At 35.5% G+C, this 16,549-nt stretch overlaps 4 protein-coding genes across 4 annotated transcripts in view; 3 read left to right on the plus strand and 1 right to left on the minus strand.

Annotated features, from left to right (window-relative positions):
* The window catches only part of LOC104725329, a 4,975-nt gene extending 2,960 nt beyond the window's left edge, over window positions 1-2,015 (plus strand). The window contains exons 2-9 of the mRNA XM_010443967.1: window positions 189-344; window positions 609-677; window positions 770-940; window positions 1,023-1,166; window positions 1,256-1,414; window positions 1,524-1,589; window positions 1,699-1,758; window positions 1,851-2,015. Of these exons, the coding sequence (XP_010442269.1) occupies window positions 189-344; window positions 609-677; window positions 770-940; window positions 1,023-1,166; window positions 1,256-1,414; window positions 1,524-1,589; window positions 1,699-1,758; window positions 1,851-1,895 (870 nt within the window). The 3' untranslated portion in view covers window positions 1,896-2,015. The remainder of the gene's footprint in view (window positions 1-188; window positions 345-608; window positions 678-769; window positions 941-1,022; window positions 1,167-1,255; window positions 1,415-1,523; window positions 1,590-1,698; window positions 1,759-1,850) is intronic.
* Window positions 2,558-4,091, plus strand: LOC104725330 (uncharacterized protein At5g48480-like). The gene is made up of 2 exons (XM_010443968.1): window positions 2,558-3,014; window positions 3,624-4,091. The coding sequence occupies exons 1-2, from the start codon at window positions 2,722-2,724 to the stop codon at window positions 3,853-3,855; spliced, it is 525 nt and encodes a 174-aa protein (XP_010442270.1). The 5' UTR covers window positions 2,558-2,721; the 3' UTR covers window positions 3,856-4,091.
* On the minus strand, window positions 4,465-5,829 carry LOC104725331 (putative lipid-transfer protein DIR1). Its single transcript, XM_010443969.2, has 2 exons — window positions 5,811-5,829; window positions 4,465-4,969 (listed from the first exon to the last, which is right to left on the minus strand). The coding sequence occupies exons 1-2, from the start codon at window positions 5,827-5,829 to the stop codon at window positions 4,548-4,550; spliced, it is 441 nt and encodes a 146-aa protein (XP_010442271.2). The 3' UTR covers window positions 4,465-4,547.
* Window positions 10,238-11,548, plus strand: LOC104725332. The gene is made up of 4 exons (XM_010443970.2): window positions 10,238-10,517; window positions 10,617-10,853; window positions 10,937-11,140; window positions 11,268-11,548. Exons 1-4 carry the CDS (start codon window positions 10,509-10,511, stop codon window positions 11,328-11,330), a joined length of 513 nt encoding a protein of 170 aa, XP_010442272.1. The 5' UTR covers window positions 10,238-10,508; the 3' UTR covers window positions 11,331-11,548.

Below are 16,549 nucleotides of genomic sequence, written 5' to 3' on the forward strand. Positions count from 1 at the left end.
GTTGTTACCCTAAGTTTGGCATTTCGTCGAACACCTTGAAGGCGTTAGGCTTAGTAGTTTTCTGGGATTATTCATCACTTTTTCCAGATGGCTTTATGGTAAATAGAATCTTTACACGTTAGTTATGGCCCATATGGGTATTCTTGGTTCCGTAATAGCTTGACATGTGAATTGCCCTGATGTTGTAGTTGACAGATATGAATATGAATGAAGCATCTGAGAATGTTGCTGTAGAATTGGCTGCACAAGGAGTTATAGGGAAAAGAGTTGATGAAATGGAGTCAGGGTTTATGATGGCCCTTGATTACATGATCCAACTTGCAGACAAGGACCAAGACGATAAGGTAAAACAATTCTGCATTTGCCCTCTTTGAATAGACACAAACACACAAAAAACATCCTTTAAGGATTGACCTGAGTTTGCTATAGAAACGACCAAAATTGCTAGAATTGGTATACAGTTGTAACTCAGATTGCTTTTGCAATATAGTGTAGCAATCTCTTACATATTTTCTCTGGATTTTAAGACTGTTGTTACCTTCTCCATAAGTTCTGTAACATAAGCTGGGAAACAGATCAAATAAATTGACTTTTTGTTTTGGATTCAGAGGAAGTCTTTACTAGAGGTCGTCAAGGAGACTGTCTTATCTCATCTCACCAAAAAATGCCCTCCTCATGTGAGTAATATTTTAATCAGTTTCTTCTTACTTTCAAGACTTTTCACTAGCTTCATATCATGATTTAAACGTTAGTGTTGCTGTTTATTTAGGTCCAGGTGATTGGTTTACTCTGTAGAACCCCTAACAAGGAAAGTAGACATGAGCTGTTGCGTAGGGTGGCTGCAGGTGGTGGGGCTTTTGAAAGTGAGAATGGTACTAAACTTCATATACCCGGAGCAAATCTAAATGACATAGCTAACCAGGCTGATGACTTGCTAGAGGTATTGTGTTTGTTAGAAATAAATGTCTGTTTATCCTCGAGATAGTTTGAGAATGTTTATAAAGTCTGAGGAAGTTTTGCAGACTATGGAAACAAGGCCAGTTATTCCGGATCGAAAACTACTAGCGAGGCTTGTTTTAATTAGAGAGGAAGCGCGAAATATGATGGGAGGAGGTATACTTGATGAGAGAAATGACCGAGGTTTCACAACTCTGCCTGAATCAGAGGTTTGTGAGACAAACTATTATGTCCATTATGCTGAAGGTAATTGAAACATTGGAATAGAATGACGACATATTGCATGATCGCCAAACAGGTGAATTTCTTAAGCAAATTGGTAGCTCTGAAACCTGGAAAGACTGTCCAGCAAATGATCCAGAATGTAATGCAAGGGAAAGATGAAGGTGCAGATGATCTTAGCAAAGAAGACGAATCTTCTACCCAAGCGAAAAGACCGAGTGGATTAAATGGAAGGGTAAGTATGACCAACTAACACAATTGTTGTTAAAAGAGAAGACTTTTTGAGTAGGCAGTGAACCAAAGATTATTCGTTTTCGTACTTGACCTACTTGATGTGATCCCAGGGAAGCGTTACAGGAAGAAAACCATTACCTGTAAGGCCAGGAATGTTTCTAGAGACTGTCACAAAGGTATGTTTTCTATATGTGTCAATCAGCTTGTTCAACAGATGATAAGAGTAGAGTAGAGAATATCGTGTGACCATTTTTTGTGTGATGTTTTAAATCTAATCTTGATAAGGTATTGGGAAGTATATACTCGGGTAATGCATCCGGTATAACAGCACAACACTTAGAATGGGTGAGTTTCTTATTAACACCAAAAACACTTGCAGACAAAAAAAAAAAAACTCGTTTCTTTACAATTTCATCAAAACCAAATTTGTTTAACAGGTTCACCAGAAGACCCTCCAAGTTCTTGAAGAAATCGCATATTAGTAATATTTCTCGTTACATCAAGAAAGATTTGCAGGTAGAGAGACTGTGTCTTTTAACAAATCTTTTTTGGTATATAATTGTAATTTGGTTGGTTAATATGACAATCAAATATTGTCTCTATACGTTACATCCCCTTAGCTTAGTTATACATCTTGCTCATCTACATCATCCCAACATTTACTAAAGTCTATACCTACCACACACATCAATTAAATCTCAAAAGTGCTGGTAAAAAAATTGACATTGAATTAAATATATACTGTGGGTAATAATGGTACAACATAAACATATCTTTAACCCACTTAAAATGAATGTGAGAAAATGTAACTTGTCGTCCTCTGTGTAACCAATTCATTCACCATTCAGTTAGATAATGACAACAAACAAGCATTGAAAAATAAAATAAAAATCGAATATAAACCAATTATTATTTATTTTACATAAATTAATATCGCAACGGTTTAATGGAGACGACACGTGGATGAGACAGTAGTCCTATAGGGTAGGAAAAGAGAGAGTCGTCTCGCAATAAATGAAAAGAAGGGGGTTTTAGTAGGGGCATAGTTTCGTAAATAAACAAAAAAGTAAGGGTAAAATCCCGGACGCGAAAGCAATTGTTATATCCATTTGAATCCTCGTCAGGTTGGTTAATAAGACAAAACGATTCCGCTTCTCCGCTTCCATCATAAATATCTCTCTCTCTCTCTCTCTCTCTCTCCTTCACCCATCGTTTTTCTCTAGATTGTTCTCTCTCACTCACACCATTCTCATTTCTCTCTTTAACCGTAAACGATTCTTCAACTTTTTTTTTGTTCTTTCTCTCGCGATGGCTCAAGATGATGTTACTGCTGCTGGTGCTAACGGAGGAGCCACGACGGCGGCGGTTGTGGAGAAACCTGTTACCTTCACCGCTTTCAAGACGACGTTGACCGTTGAAGCTCAGAAAGTCAGCGACGCTGTTACGTTCTACAAATCTGCTTTCGGTGCGATCGAGTCTGGTCAGAGTCTTTACCCTAAGCGTAAGCTTGACCAAGAGCTTCCTCATGTTCTCTCTTCTGAGCTCAACCTCGCTGGTTCTTCCCTCGTTGTCCGTGACGTCACCACTCTCTCTGGTTTCGCGTAAGCTTTCTTCTCTCTCTCGCTTGCTCTTGTTGTGGTGTTTGACATCTAGATCTCGCTTTTTTCATCTCTGATTTTTTTTTTTTTAGGTTCTTTTTCTACTCGTTTAGTGTTTGATTTTGTTGTAGATCTGGATTTAGGTTGTTGTATGAGTAGTTATCTGGAGATAAATTACGTTTAGAAGCTATTTGTTCTTCCTTCAACAAGATTTACTGTTCATTTATTTGTTTGATTTGAGTTTGTTTTATACGTTGAACAGTGCGTACTCAGTGGTAGCGTTTCATTTCTGTTTAGATCTGGATTTTGGTTTGTGATATGAGAAGCTTCTGGTAGTTTAAGACGCTTAGAAGCTATTTTCATGGATGATTCTGCATGTTTTGGATATTTTGTGGTTTGATTTGGACTTGAACTTTTTTTGTTTTAGACTTTGAACAGTGCGTACTCAGTGGTAGAGTTTGATTTCATTTTAGATCTGGATTTTGTTTTGTGAGATGTAAAGTTTCTGATAATTTAAAACGCTTAGAAGCTTTGTTCATGGATGATTCTGCATGTTTTGTATATTGTGGTTTGATTTGGACTTTTTTGTTTTTTGTTTTTACGTTTGAACAGTGCGATATCGGAAGGTACGACGATGACTCTAACCCTCGAGACAGATGATGTTGAAGCAGCCGTTGCGAAAGCTGTGTCCGCGGGAGCTGTGAAAGTGGAGGTTACGGAGGTGGAGACTGAAGGAGGTGTTCAAGGAAAAGTCACGGATCCGTTTGGTTTCACTTGGATCTTCTCTGCTCCGGCGAAGAAGATTGAGAACGCCGCCGTGAACGACGAGAACAAAGAGGTTTAGTTACTGCCGTCGGATCTGGTTTTTTCGTCGGTTTCTGAACAAACTCTTGTCACCCTTAACATCCTATTTTCTGGTTTATGCGTTTATTTTGTCTTTTCTTGAATCCGGTACGTAGTAAACCGGATCGAGTAGCTTAATGACTTTCTCGGAGTTTTAAGTTTCACCCCTTTTGACATACTCTAATCTTTGGTGAAATCAGATATTAATCTCGGATTTTATATGTTTTTTGTTGATGATTTTTGCTTCTCTTAATTATTTGTCAGTAATCATGTTTACCTTTGCTGGATCTGTTTTATCTTAGGATAGAACCATCTATTAAATGAATAGCTTAGTGGGTAGATAAGAAGGAATTAAGAAGAATATTGGAATAATTTGTGTCGACTATACGTTTTTTAAGTTTTGTTGTATTATTGTGTCAGAGTGTTGAATACTGTGTCGGAGGTAGAGAAACCATAGGCCTCTGGGTCTGTGCTTATTGGTTCCGTTTTCGAAATTGCCCTTGCGTGCTGTTTGGGCCTTGTGAAGTTTTCAATTGGTCCTTCTATAATCTTTTGACTACTTTTTGGGGTTTACCCATATACGCCATGTGGCAAAAGTACGATTTATAGAAAAAATAATAACAACATCTCATATTAGAATATGAAAAGACACACACGCACACTGAGTCAGTGACACACACAAAGCTTATACTTTTAACAAGTTGGGGCGTTGGGTATGCCACACTCTTTGGGGAGACCAGAAGCGAGTTCGGGATCTACACCGAAAGAACCGAGCCATGGAGAGTTCTTGTATCCACAAAGACAGGCGAAGTCGGCATGTTGCAGAGCCGTACAGCAAAGCTGTGATGGGCTTGTTGGATTCCCCTTGGTCACCGCTGGTTTGCACTCATTCAACTCATCTTGGGTCATGCCACATAGATCAATCGCTACTGACATATCGACTAACATAGCCATTATCATCACCATCATTACGATCATAGCCGCAGCTGCCTTCTTGCTCGCCTTTTTTTTTTTTTTAATCTTCCTCTTATTTTTTTGTTGTGTTTGTGGTGTTGAAGTGAATGTTGATGAGAAGGTGTATCTTCTTATATAATGTGTTAAGAGTAACCCGTGAACTAGATTGAATTATTCCATTAGTCACGGGTTGTGTCTTTTTGTACTTCACTTTTGGGATATGGTATTTGTCACAGAATCATAGCACTCCGGTTCAATTATCAATTACACAGTTTCCAGCCCACAAATCTTGTACTACAAATGGAAACTAATTGTCAACTGGCGCATTGTATAATTATAAAAAATCTCTTTCATATAGAAAAGCAAAATTACATTAAAAAAACCACCTGTAAACTATTGGGCCGATTTAAGCCCAAGTAGGATTTTTTTTCCTTTTTTTTTTTTTGGGCTACCTCAAACCCTCTTTTAGCTACCTATTTGAGTTTTTTAGTGATCTTCATTATCAACAACAATTAGCTACTTTAACCACAAAACAAATGAGAACATCAGTTTGTATATAAATGGAACCAAAAAAGAGTATGTATCTCGTTCGCTCTGTCATTGGTTCTTGTACCTATCGACTCGAGACTTCTAAAATAAACGTTTACTGCACATTTCAGACTTTGACCACAAATGTCAAATGTTAAAGGGAAAAATTGTAGAAGTAGAGCAAAATAGACTTTTGACCTTTGTCTTGTTACCACTTAGCCTTTCCCTTCGTTCTCTGTGAGACTGTGACTGTGAGAGAAGTGTTGAGAAAATCCAAATTTCTAGATTCTCAATTTCCTTTACTCTTCTATTTTTAAATTAGTTTATATGTTGTTTTATTTGAGGATTTCAGTTCTATTAGTCGTAATCATTGTAAAGACGTTTATTTTAATCACCATCTCATATTTTTACTTAAATTTGGCGGTGTGTTGTTGTTGATACACAAGAGCATTATTAGCTTTCAAATGCAGTTACCTGTTTTACCGGCGACCATCACTGTTTTACCTAAACCTTACAAAATGTATACCGGCGATCACTGTTTTACCTAATTTACAATCATTTTCTTTTGTTACTGTTATGAAAAGAATTAAAGTACATCACTTCTTCTATGCAACCGAAGGTTAAAAATACTCAAACAAATGACCAAAAAGTTTCATGCTTACAGAATTATGAAGAGCATTTTGATACGTAAGTATTTTTCATGTTTTTAGGCTAGTACTGAACTTGATCAAAAAGAAAAAAAAGGTTAAGATTGATATTAATCTGTGAAATGTGAACCCTAACTATGTGATGATTCTAAATATTGCATATTCTGTTAAATCTTTCGTTATTAGATTTTATATTCGGAATAATGTGTTCGTTTATAGGATTAGTTTGATAGAGTAGTTTTTAGGTTGCATAGAGAAGCACAGTAGTATTGTGTGTTTGACCAGACCTATATATAAAACTTGTGACCTCTCGAACCTAACGCTATGGACTATGGTCATGTGGAATTGCTCCTACTAGCGAATGTATCTTGTGTTTTTTTTGGGTGCAAACAGTAGAGAATGTATCTTGTTGGCTCATGTAATTAAATGCTTCACGATGTTACAATAAGAATCAGGATGAATACTTTTTGACAAACGGAGCTGCGAGACGTTGCAGAACGGATATAAATTACCCCATGAACAAGTCAGAGAAGTTACAACAAAGTTTTATTACAAGGGAAAAAGGCTTAAAAATATCTCGTTTATTTTTTATTTGGACGTTTAATACCTCGTGTTTTTTTATTCGAAGAAAAATACTTCGATTTTCGATTAATTAAAACAAGTGATTTAATACGCAAAAAAAAAAAATGTTGGTATATTCATACTTCTGATTTTGTGACAAAAACAAAATTCCATTTTTATCCTTGTGACAAAAACAAAATTCCATTTTTACCCTACGATCTCAATTAAAAAATAGTTTAAAATGACATGGTATTAATTTATAATTTTATTTGAATTAAATTTCTTTCTATTTTTTACAGCTAATTAATTTTCTTTTTTGATATATATTTTTGATTATAATTTTGTTTGACGGAAGAAAAACAACTTTGTTTAAATTCTGGATCTAGAATCGCATGATGACTGTTTTAGCTTCAAATCTCCATTGTTTTTTTCTTCAAATCCTGGGTCTGTATTTATTCTGTTGTCAATCGATTAAATTGTTTCAAGAGATTACAGTAATGCTTTTCAGTGGAGATCCCTCTCATCATCTCTGGTTTACAACTCTCTCTCTCTCTTTTTAACAAAACAACTCTCTCTCTCTCTCTCTCTCTCTCTCTCAAAGGACGAAGAAGAAGAAACTTGAGAATCATTCTCTATAACTCTCACCAAGAAACCCAAAAACCCAGGATAAGAATTAGAATCACCTCTTGACTTATAATTCATGACTGAATCTAACAAGTAACAACCCTTATCACGTATTAACTGGTAAATTTATTGGCTGATCCACCAGTTTACATCGGGAAATTACGACACTCCGATTAACTAATAGCTCCATCTTTGGCGAAATCTACGGCGGAGAAATCAGATTCGTTGGTGGCTATGATGATGAATGAACCGGGAAACGACAACAACATCAATATTCCATCAGGTCTTAAAGTAATGAGAAAACACTTTAAAAAGCAGATCGTCACCTTCAACGACGACTACTCAGTCGTTTACCGCAGGTTTTCTTTAATTTTTCTTTTTTTTTAATATTTTTAAAACAAAACTTTAATAAAAAGAACTCAAATAAAATTATAAATTAATATCATGTCATTTAAAATTATTTTTTAATTGAGATAGTAAGGATAAAAATGAAATTTTGTTTTTGTCATAAAATCAGAAGTATGAATATACCAAAATTTATTTTTTTGCGTATTAAATCACCTATTTTAATTAATCGAAGTATTTTTTTCCAATAATAAAACAATATTAAACATTCAAATAAAAAATAAAGTATTTTGACACAAGATACGCAAATGAGTGATGACGTATCTAATATTCCAAGGTCACAAGGAGGAGTAAATGTGTAGTTAGAGCGTGTTCACGTAACCTAAGAAAGTAGGAATACTGAAGACTAATTTAGTTTTAATAAATATTTAGTTTTCTTCTAATAAATGTTTCTCAATTATTCTCTTTTGTTTTACAATTTTTTATTTTAAAATTCAAATGCAGCATATCTAATTCTTCATGTAAATACAATTTGATATTAAGAGAAAGATATTTAGTTGACCTAACATTTATATTGTAAATATTGGATTTGTAAAAAGTATTAAAACAACATTCATGATAAGTAATAACACATAAAGCATATTTTATAGTGAATCAGAAGTTCAGAAATTCTAAACCAGAGTTGAAGAGCTACTTAAGAATCTCGATTTCTAAATTCTTGGTTGATAATTGGAGTTCATATATCTGAATCCAATCTCTGTTCAGTTTAAATCACATCGACTAAACTAATGACTAATGAGGAGTTTCATACTAAAAACATTACATAACAAAAACATCAGAATTAAAGTTAAAATCAGAAAAAGTAACATTTCGTAAAATTAACTGCAAAAGAAGACAATGCCGGTGGATTAATGATAAAAAACATAGAAAAGACTAATGATAGAAATGTCAAACGTTAATAGTACGTAGTAGTACTGTAGTAGAGACTAGAGAGTAGGCCAAAGCAACATTATAAAACAACAGCCTTAAATACCTAAATAGCACCCATTTAATTTATGGATTTTTCAGAAGCATGGCATCAATTTAGTTTTTTTTTTTTTGTTTCTTTTTCTTAAATTTTCATTCATTTTATTTTGCAAAATATTTCTACAAACTGCCGAAAGTGTTTCATTATTTATGTAGTTTAAAGCTTAAACGTTACTGAAAATTCGTTTATAGTTTGTAAATAAACATTATTAATACTTTTTAAACTGCCTTAAAATTACTAAAAAGATTTTAGTTTCTACTCACTACAATCATCTTTTCATAGTGTTTGCTGTTATATCATTTGGTGAAATTTTTGTATATACGATATGATATATAATAGTAAGTAATAACACATCATTCTATTATATATATAATCCATTGAATAGAATGCTAATGTATTCTATTTACCAATATATTTTCTAATTCAACACAAATAAAATTAATCATTAGTGATCATGTGTTTGATAGTGTTCAATAAGGAATAGTAAAAATTCAATAGTGTATATGGGAAATAAAAGACTATTTTCTTTTTGTGTGCAACATAAAAGACTATAATAGCAATGTTTAAGTTGTGGCTAAAATCATGTATTGTTTTTATTTAGAACTTCATTAAAAATATCGTGTTAGTTATATTTCAACTTAATTATATACTGTATAATACTATAATATAACAAAAAATGGTTTATGAAATGTATTAAGATAATACTATCATTTATTTCAAGAATTTATACAATTTAATAGTTTCTCTAGTGTTAACTGCCCTAAGCTAAAATAGTTATTACATCAATGAAAAGCCATTCCGTTGAAATGTGTTTTTTTTAACTGTTTTCTCAATTTCAAAGGCGGCAATGAGCAGTTCCAATTTATTATCCTGCTATGAAGAACAGTCTCAGTAATTTTGACCTAACCCCACCTGTCCTCTGTCAATTACTTACAAAAGAACAAAAAAAATTAAAAAAAATCGAGACTTATTATTATGAACTGTAAAAAGATGGAATTTAATAAGGGGAAAAAGTAAGAGAAATTGACAAAAGATAATAAATAGAGAGTATGGGATTGCTTGGAGTCGTGGCAATGTTATTGTATTGTTGTTGGTTGCACACTGCACAGAGCACAAAGTTTCATAACAGAGGTAATGTTGCATGTGGCCCCTTCCTTCCTAAAGCTCCTTTTCTTAACTCTTTTGTCTCTTCAATTCTTTTTTTTTCCACTTTTTCTAAACAATAAAATTCCATTTTTCAAATTGGATATTCTGAGAAATGACCATTAATGAATGTTATATCTAGTATTTTTCTTACCCAACTCACAAGATAGCAATAAATGGAATGAGTAAGTCAGCTTTAGAATCCATAAAACTTGGTCAATTTAATAGTGTTAGTGAAAAGTTACGTTACGTTTTAAGTCTTTTTTGTTTTGTCAACCATGGAAAAATGAATGTTTTGTAAAATTTATAAAGAAAAAAGTTATCTCATGTAAAAAAAAGTCTAAAGCCACCAAATTTTATTTTTTAAATGGATAAAAATCCTTTAAACATTAAAAGTAAAGACAATAGTACACAACACTGTATAAAAAGAAATTATATAAAAAAAATAGTATTATTTTGTTAGAAAAGTAATAAAAAAAAAAAAAAATAGTAGAAGAAGAGTAGCTAAACCCAACTCTATTTTTCATTATTAGTTTTCACTTATTCACTTACCCTACAAGATTTTTTAAAAACAACACTCACCTCTGCTCAGAGAGACCACACAGAGTCCCCCATCTCTCTCTCTCTCTTTAACACTCCCCTACAAGTAGACTTTAAGGCAACTTTTGTCTCAGTGTTGAGTAATGTAAAATACCCATCTGGTCATTTACTTAACATACTCTCTCTCTCTCTTCTCTCTCATTCTCTATTTAGATTACTTAAAGAAGAGAGATCCAAACATCATCATCAATCAAACCCATTCATCACTACTTCACTAGTACTACAATGGACTACGTAAGCTGATAAGCTCCTTCCTCTTTCTTTCTTCTTCATCTTCTTGTGGGTTTTACAAGGTTTTTAACTTTTTGTGTTCTTTTTGGTTGTTTCAATCAGGAATACGGAGGAGGAGAGTACTGCAGGAGAGGGCACGTGCCGGCTTTTGGAAGCTGGGACTGGAACGATGCCGTGCCTTTCACTCAGTGCTTCGAGACTGCGACAACTCAACAGCCAGCTTTTCTTCACTACGCTCCTTACCCTCATCAAGATCGTGATCTTTACCTCGCTGGTGACCTCTACGACAACCACCACCTTGTAGCTGCTCCCGCTGTTATCCTCCTCCCTCGCCGCCGGGTACGTTCTTGATTCATGTTTCCCGATTCAGCACTTGGCGCCGGTGAGTTTTCTTGATTTAGTCTTATGTTACTATTTTTCAGGCTAAGGTGGGTCAAGAACCGGGGGCGGAGAAGAAAAGAAATGTCTCCAAGGAGCAACACAACTACGAGAGGGATGCGCGTGAGTTAAACGCGCCGACTAGCTGTCCAACACCGGCGGTGAAGCGGAGGATGAAGGCACCTAAGCCTGTAGATGAAGACTTGTACAAAGTCTCCCCACAACCTCTCCCAGTCAAAACCAAAAGGGTATTAAAAACTTAATTAATTTGTTAATTAGTTAGTTTAAGCTTTTATTGATACGCTTCGATGATTATATTGTTTTATTATAAGGTTTGATTGTTTTGGAAAATGTTAAAATAAATGAAATTTGCAGAAAAGAGGAGGAGGTGGGTTTGGGTGCATTTCAAGGTGTTTTTTGCCAACACGGGTGCTTTGAAGGAGGAACAAGCGTGAGAGACTTCGAGTCAGAAACAACACTTTATTATTATATATTATCAAAAAGACTATGCTTTGTGAAACTATTATGTATGTATTTATTTATGCGTAGGCAAAAAAAGAAGAAGAAGAAGAATCCTAAAAGATAGTAGAAAAATGTAGCTTTTGAGCCATATCGTATTAATTGGATTATAAAAATATGAGACATGGTTTTGCATATTTGGCTCACATCCTCTAAAATGTTGTTGGTAGTCATCACTGATCAGTGATGGATTTGGTTTTAGATTAGGGATGGGAAAGGAGTTAAAAGCTGTGAGGAGGGGAATGTTGAATAGTAGCTTAGCTTCGTCTACACAAAGTTTGACTTGTGGCAGAGCTACCTACTTTTTTTTTTTGTTTCCTTTTTGTGAATTGAAAAAGAGTGGACTCTATTAAGAGTTTATGAGAATGTAGATAACGGGTCCTAAATGATAATTTTTTTTATATATTAGTAGAAACAAACTGGCAGAAATCTTAATGGTAGATTTGGCAAAATTTTCAAAGTTTGCTGGGACTTAATAAATTGTCAAATTTTGGAAGCTGGATAGGCCCTGTTTTTTTATAAATGACTTGGTTTAGCAAGAACCTAAGGTTGTTTTATGTATTTATTTTGTGCTCTTGCTTGTATTTGATTGACTAAAAGTACGTAATTCTTCCAAGTTTCATTTTATAATAATCAGATGACAATGTTGTATATTCAAAATTGTTGGTAGGTTACTTCACATGTTCCTATTGTTATACAGAAAAGTGTATATAAATGAAATTAATATTTTGATAAAAACAATTATGCTTTCAAGATAGAGAAAAACTTATATAGCATGGGATGATAATATAGTATGCTTTTCAAGATAGAGAAGAACTTATATAGCATAATCTTTTGTGGCTTTCTTTTTAAACAAACTAAGATTTCATTCGACTTAAAATCAGAATTCTCTTTGCGAGAGTATGATAGATAAGGTTAATCAGAGCCAAACACAAAAATTCTAAATGAGAGCTCACAAATGCTAAAACGACAACCATTGTTCAAACAAAAACATAGAGATAAATGAGAGCTCACAAACTCAATCGAAAAACATACACATCTTGGCTACGGGAGAGGGAAGCATCTAAAGAAAATCTGAGTTCAACGAAGAATAAATAAAACTTTTTTTTGCTTTCAAGATCTTCGAGTAAAGTACTTTTAGTTGAATTGTTGTTTTTTTTTTTTCATCAAACACTCCATTATATTAGATTAAAGATTTACAAGTTTTCTTTAAAAAGGAGTCAAATACATCAACAAACTTACACCGAAAGAAAAGATAAGCTACAAACAATAAACTTAAGACATACATCAAACAAGCTTTGAAGCTTGATTTGGAACCATAAAGGTTAGAAGATAAACAAAGGGGACAACAAGTCCAGGAGATAAAGAGTGACCGACCACTGCCACATAGTCAGCCACTTTGATAACCATTGCCGCAGACGTTGCAAAAGAACGATCGCGGTGTTTGGATTCCGTACGTGCGCCAAAGGTCCCTGGAAAGGGTGGTCACACGCTGGACAAGACGAGAGTTTTGAAAACCAAGAACCTAAAAAGATACTTGGAGGAGGTGTTGTATTGCAGAGAGCTTTAATTACCATTTCTAGGCCTTCCACAAGGCTCAATCAGAGAGGAGAAGAAGCAAAATCCTTTGTTACTTGTAAAACCCAAATGCCTACCTTTATAGTGACTTTCTCAAAAGTTTTTTCTAAAAAGATAGACACGCGCTCTTCCATCTGAGGTATAGAAGAGGAAGGAGCTCTCCCCAAGGGAGGAGTTAGACATCACAAGCGCAAAAAGGCGCCATATGCCTACCTTTAAGGGGGCGTTCTTGAAGATTTTCCTAAGGAGGTGGACACACACTCTTCCATTGGTGATATAGCAGAAGAGCGGACTCTCCCTCAGGGAGGGTTTAGACAACACAAGCGAAACAAGATGGTCTCGGCTTACACTTCTAAACCGCTGTGGAAAAATAACAGGCGGATTATCAAGGCTTGACCTATTTTTAGTGTCATGCTTCATAAATAAGGAAGTTAGTATGATACTCTTCAAAGTGGAGGATTGCAAATTAAGATATCTCTCCAAACAGGAGGAGAATGACAATATATCACATTTTTTTTGGAGGAAATTGAGGTTACAAGACCTTTACGGTCAATATAAAACTCAATTAAAATGGTCAATACCAACATAATTACACACTGGTCCAACAACCAGGAAAGCAAAAATTGGCCCATATTTTAAAAAAATCTTTTTAGGCTCGTTAGGCCCACTAACAAAGAACAAGATATCTGGCCCAAATGCCTGAGAAACAGCAACTGGCCCACCAACATTAGGGTTTCTTCCCTTACTCCGCCGACAAAGAGATGTTTAACCAGAGAGATGAGAAAGCTCGCCGGCAAAGCATTTCGGATTTGTGGACTCAATCTCACCCGCGGTTGGGAGAGGGCGCTTTGAACGGCTTGTGGAATCGACGTATCAACAAAGTTAAATGTTGGACAAAGGGGATGGTTGGCCGTACCAGAGGGAGTTCTCGACGACGGCAAGATGCCTTGTCGGAAAGAAGGAAAGAAAGGAGGTTGACGGTGGAGAGCTTCCCGCGTGTCCGCATCGAAGGCATGTGACCTACGGTTGCCAATGTTGCAGCTTGTGGCAACAGATTTGGATGACCGAAATCGGGTCATGGGGAAAGCCACATATCCGGTGGTGGCGGAGGGTACAAGGGAGAGTTTGACGATGGCATACAGTGGTATGGATCTTTGGAAAACGTGCCATAAGATTCTAGATCCGACGGAGGGTTTGTTTATAAGATGAGTCGGGGATCGGAGGTGGACAGGCTCTCGTCGTATCAGCAACAACGGAGTATAGAAAGAAAATATCTTCGGGGCTTTAAGCGGGATCCCGAGAAGGATCCATAAAGAATTGCTTTGGACTATGTGCATTCGAACTGGATCTCGCCGGCGAAAGGATCAAACGGCTGAAGGAGAGCAAGAATCTCGCCGGAAAAGGCCGACGGAGGGAAAGAGGTATTAGCACCGCAGGGATAATAAAGTCTCCGGCCACCAGATCCAATATGACAGACATAATACGGTGGTCGGGAAATATCGAAACTGAAAACAAACATGGACTGATGAGCTTCATACAACAGGGAAAGAGAGGGGAGTGAACGGTCCGACGCCGGCGAGCAACTGCTCTACCGGCGTCGGAAATGGTTAACTCGAGACTTGTCTCAGAAATAGTGTTTGAGAGAAAAATATCTCTTGCACAGTTTCATTCATTGCAACGAAAACACACAGTTGAATTGTTTAATTTACTGTATATGGTAAATGGTGAACTTTTAAGCATAATTTATATATTTAAACTTAATCAAAAGTTTAAAATATTAAATATATAAACATACTAAAATTTTAAAATATTATAGGACGGATTATATGGTGAAATAAGTTTGAATCGACATTAATATAAATTTAAAATATCATTAATCCAACATTTCAGTGCACCTAGAGCTGTCAAACAGGCTTAGAGCCCGCGGGCGTGGCCCGATTAGTACAATTGCGGAGCGGGCTTGGACACAGTAAGTTTTGTCCACAAATATGCGGGCATCGTGGATCCGGTCCATGCGGAACACATGTTTAACAGGTTTGTCCGTGGCGGGTTGGCGGGTTTGCGGACTGGTCTGCAAAAATATATATGTTCTCTTTTTTTTTATATAGATAATAGATATCTATAGATAAATCGATTTATTAAAGCTTCTGTTTCTTATAGTGGTTTTCTAATCTTCTATACAAGTAAACATTTAACCTAAAACTAAAAACCCTACCTCGTTGAACTTTTAAACTGTGTCGAAAGTCAAAACAGAGTATTCCTAGTTTCACAAATCACAACTCAGATTCTCATATCATTCATCATCCTTCACTGCTCAAATCAATTATCAATTATCACATGTTCACAACTTCACCACAAAGATCCACATTTAACCAAAACCAGAAATCTGCAATGGTAAGTTACTTCTTACTACTTACTAAGATAGTGTCTACATGATTTAAGCTAAAACTTAAAAGTAATAGTTTGTGTTTTGTTTTAGGAGTCACGTGATTCTTGCAATCTTAGATCGTTAGATTTGGAATCTCAGAGAATTGTTGATTCTGCAAATGCTGAAAGCGAAAGAGAAACAAAGATCAACGACGATGATGATGGTGACAAAGGAAAGTCACCAGCACAAAGGAAGAGAAGACAGACTGATGGAGCTGAAACGTTTAAGCCTAGTAAAAGGTCATCCATTGAGATCTCTGATGATGATGACAATGGTGATGATGGTGACAAAGGAAATTCACAACCAAAGAAAAAAGGAAGGCAATATTCAGATGTGTGGACTGACTTTACGGTGATTACTAAGAAGGATCGCAAGGGAAAAACTGAAGAAAGAGCATTGTGCAAGCATTGTAAGTCAGATTTTACTTATAATCCACACAAAAATGGTACAAATTTGTATAGACGTCATTTGAAAGGGTGTAAGCTTAAGCCTAGAAATGGTGATATTAGCAAATGATGATTAATTCAGAAGCAAAGTTGCAATCTAGGAAGATAGATCATATGGTTTTTCGTGAAATGATAGCTAAAATGTATAATTCAGCATGATCTCCCATTTGCTTATGTTGAGTATGAGAGAGTAAGATCAATTTGGAAGTATTTGAATGAAGATGTGAAATTTATCAGCCGAAACACAGCTGCAGCCGATGTTTACAAGTTTTATGAAAATGAAGCAGATAATTTAAAGCGAGAATTAGCTAATCTCCCTGGAAGGATCAGTCTCACTTCTGATTTATGGTCTGCAATCACTCAAGAGGGGTACATGTGTCTAACAACACATTACATTGACAAGAATTGGAAGCTGAACAACAAAATTCTAGCATTTTTTGCTGTACCGCCTCCACATACAGTTACACACTTAGCTATGGAGATTCTTGAGAAACTAAAGGAATGGGGGACTGAAAAAAAGTGTTCTCACTTACTTTAGACAATGCTACTAACAACGATACAATGCAAGAGATGGTGAAAAATCAGCTTGTGTTGCGAAACGATTTGTTGTGTGGAGGAGAGCATTTTCATGTGAGATGTGCAGCACATGTTCTTAATCTCATTGTTCAAGATGGTCTGGCAGTGAT

This window comes from Camelina sativa, chromosome 11 (assembly GCF_000633955.1).
Source record: "Camelina sativa cultivar DH55 chromosome 11, Cs, whole genome shotgun sequence".
NCBI lineage: Eukaryota > Viridiplantae > Streptophyta > Magnoliopsida > Brassicales > Brassicaceae > Camelina > Camelina sativa.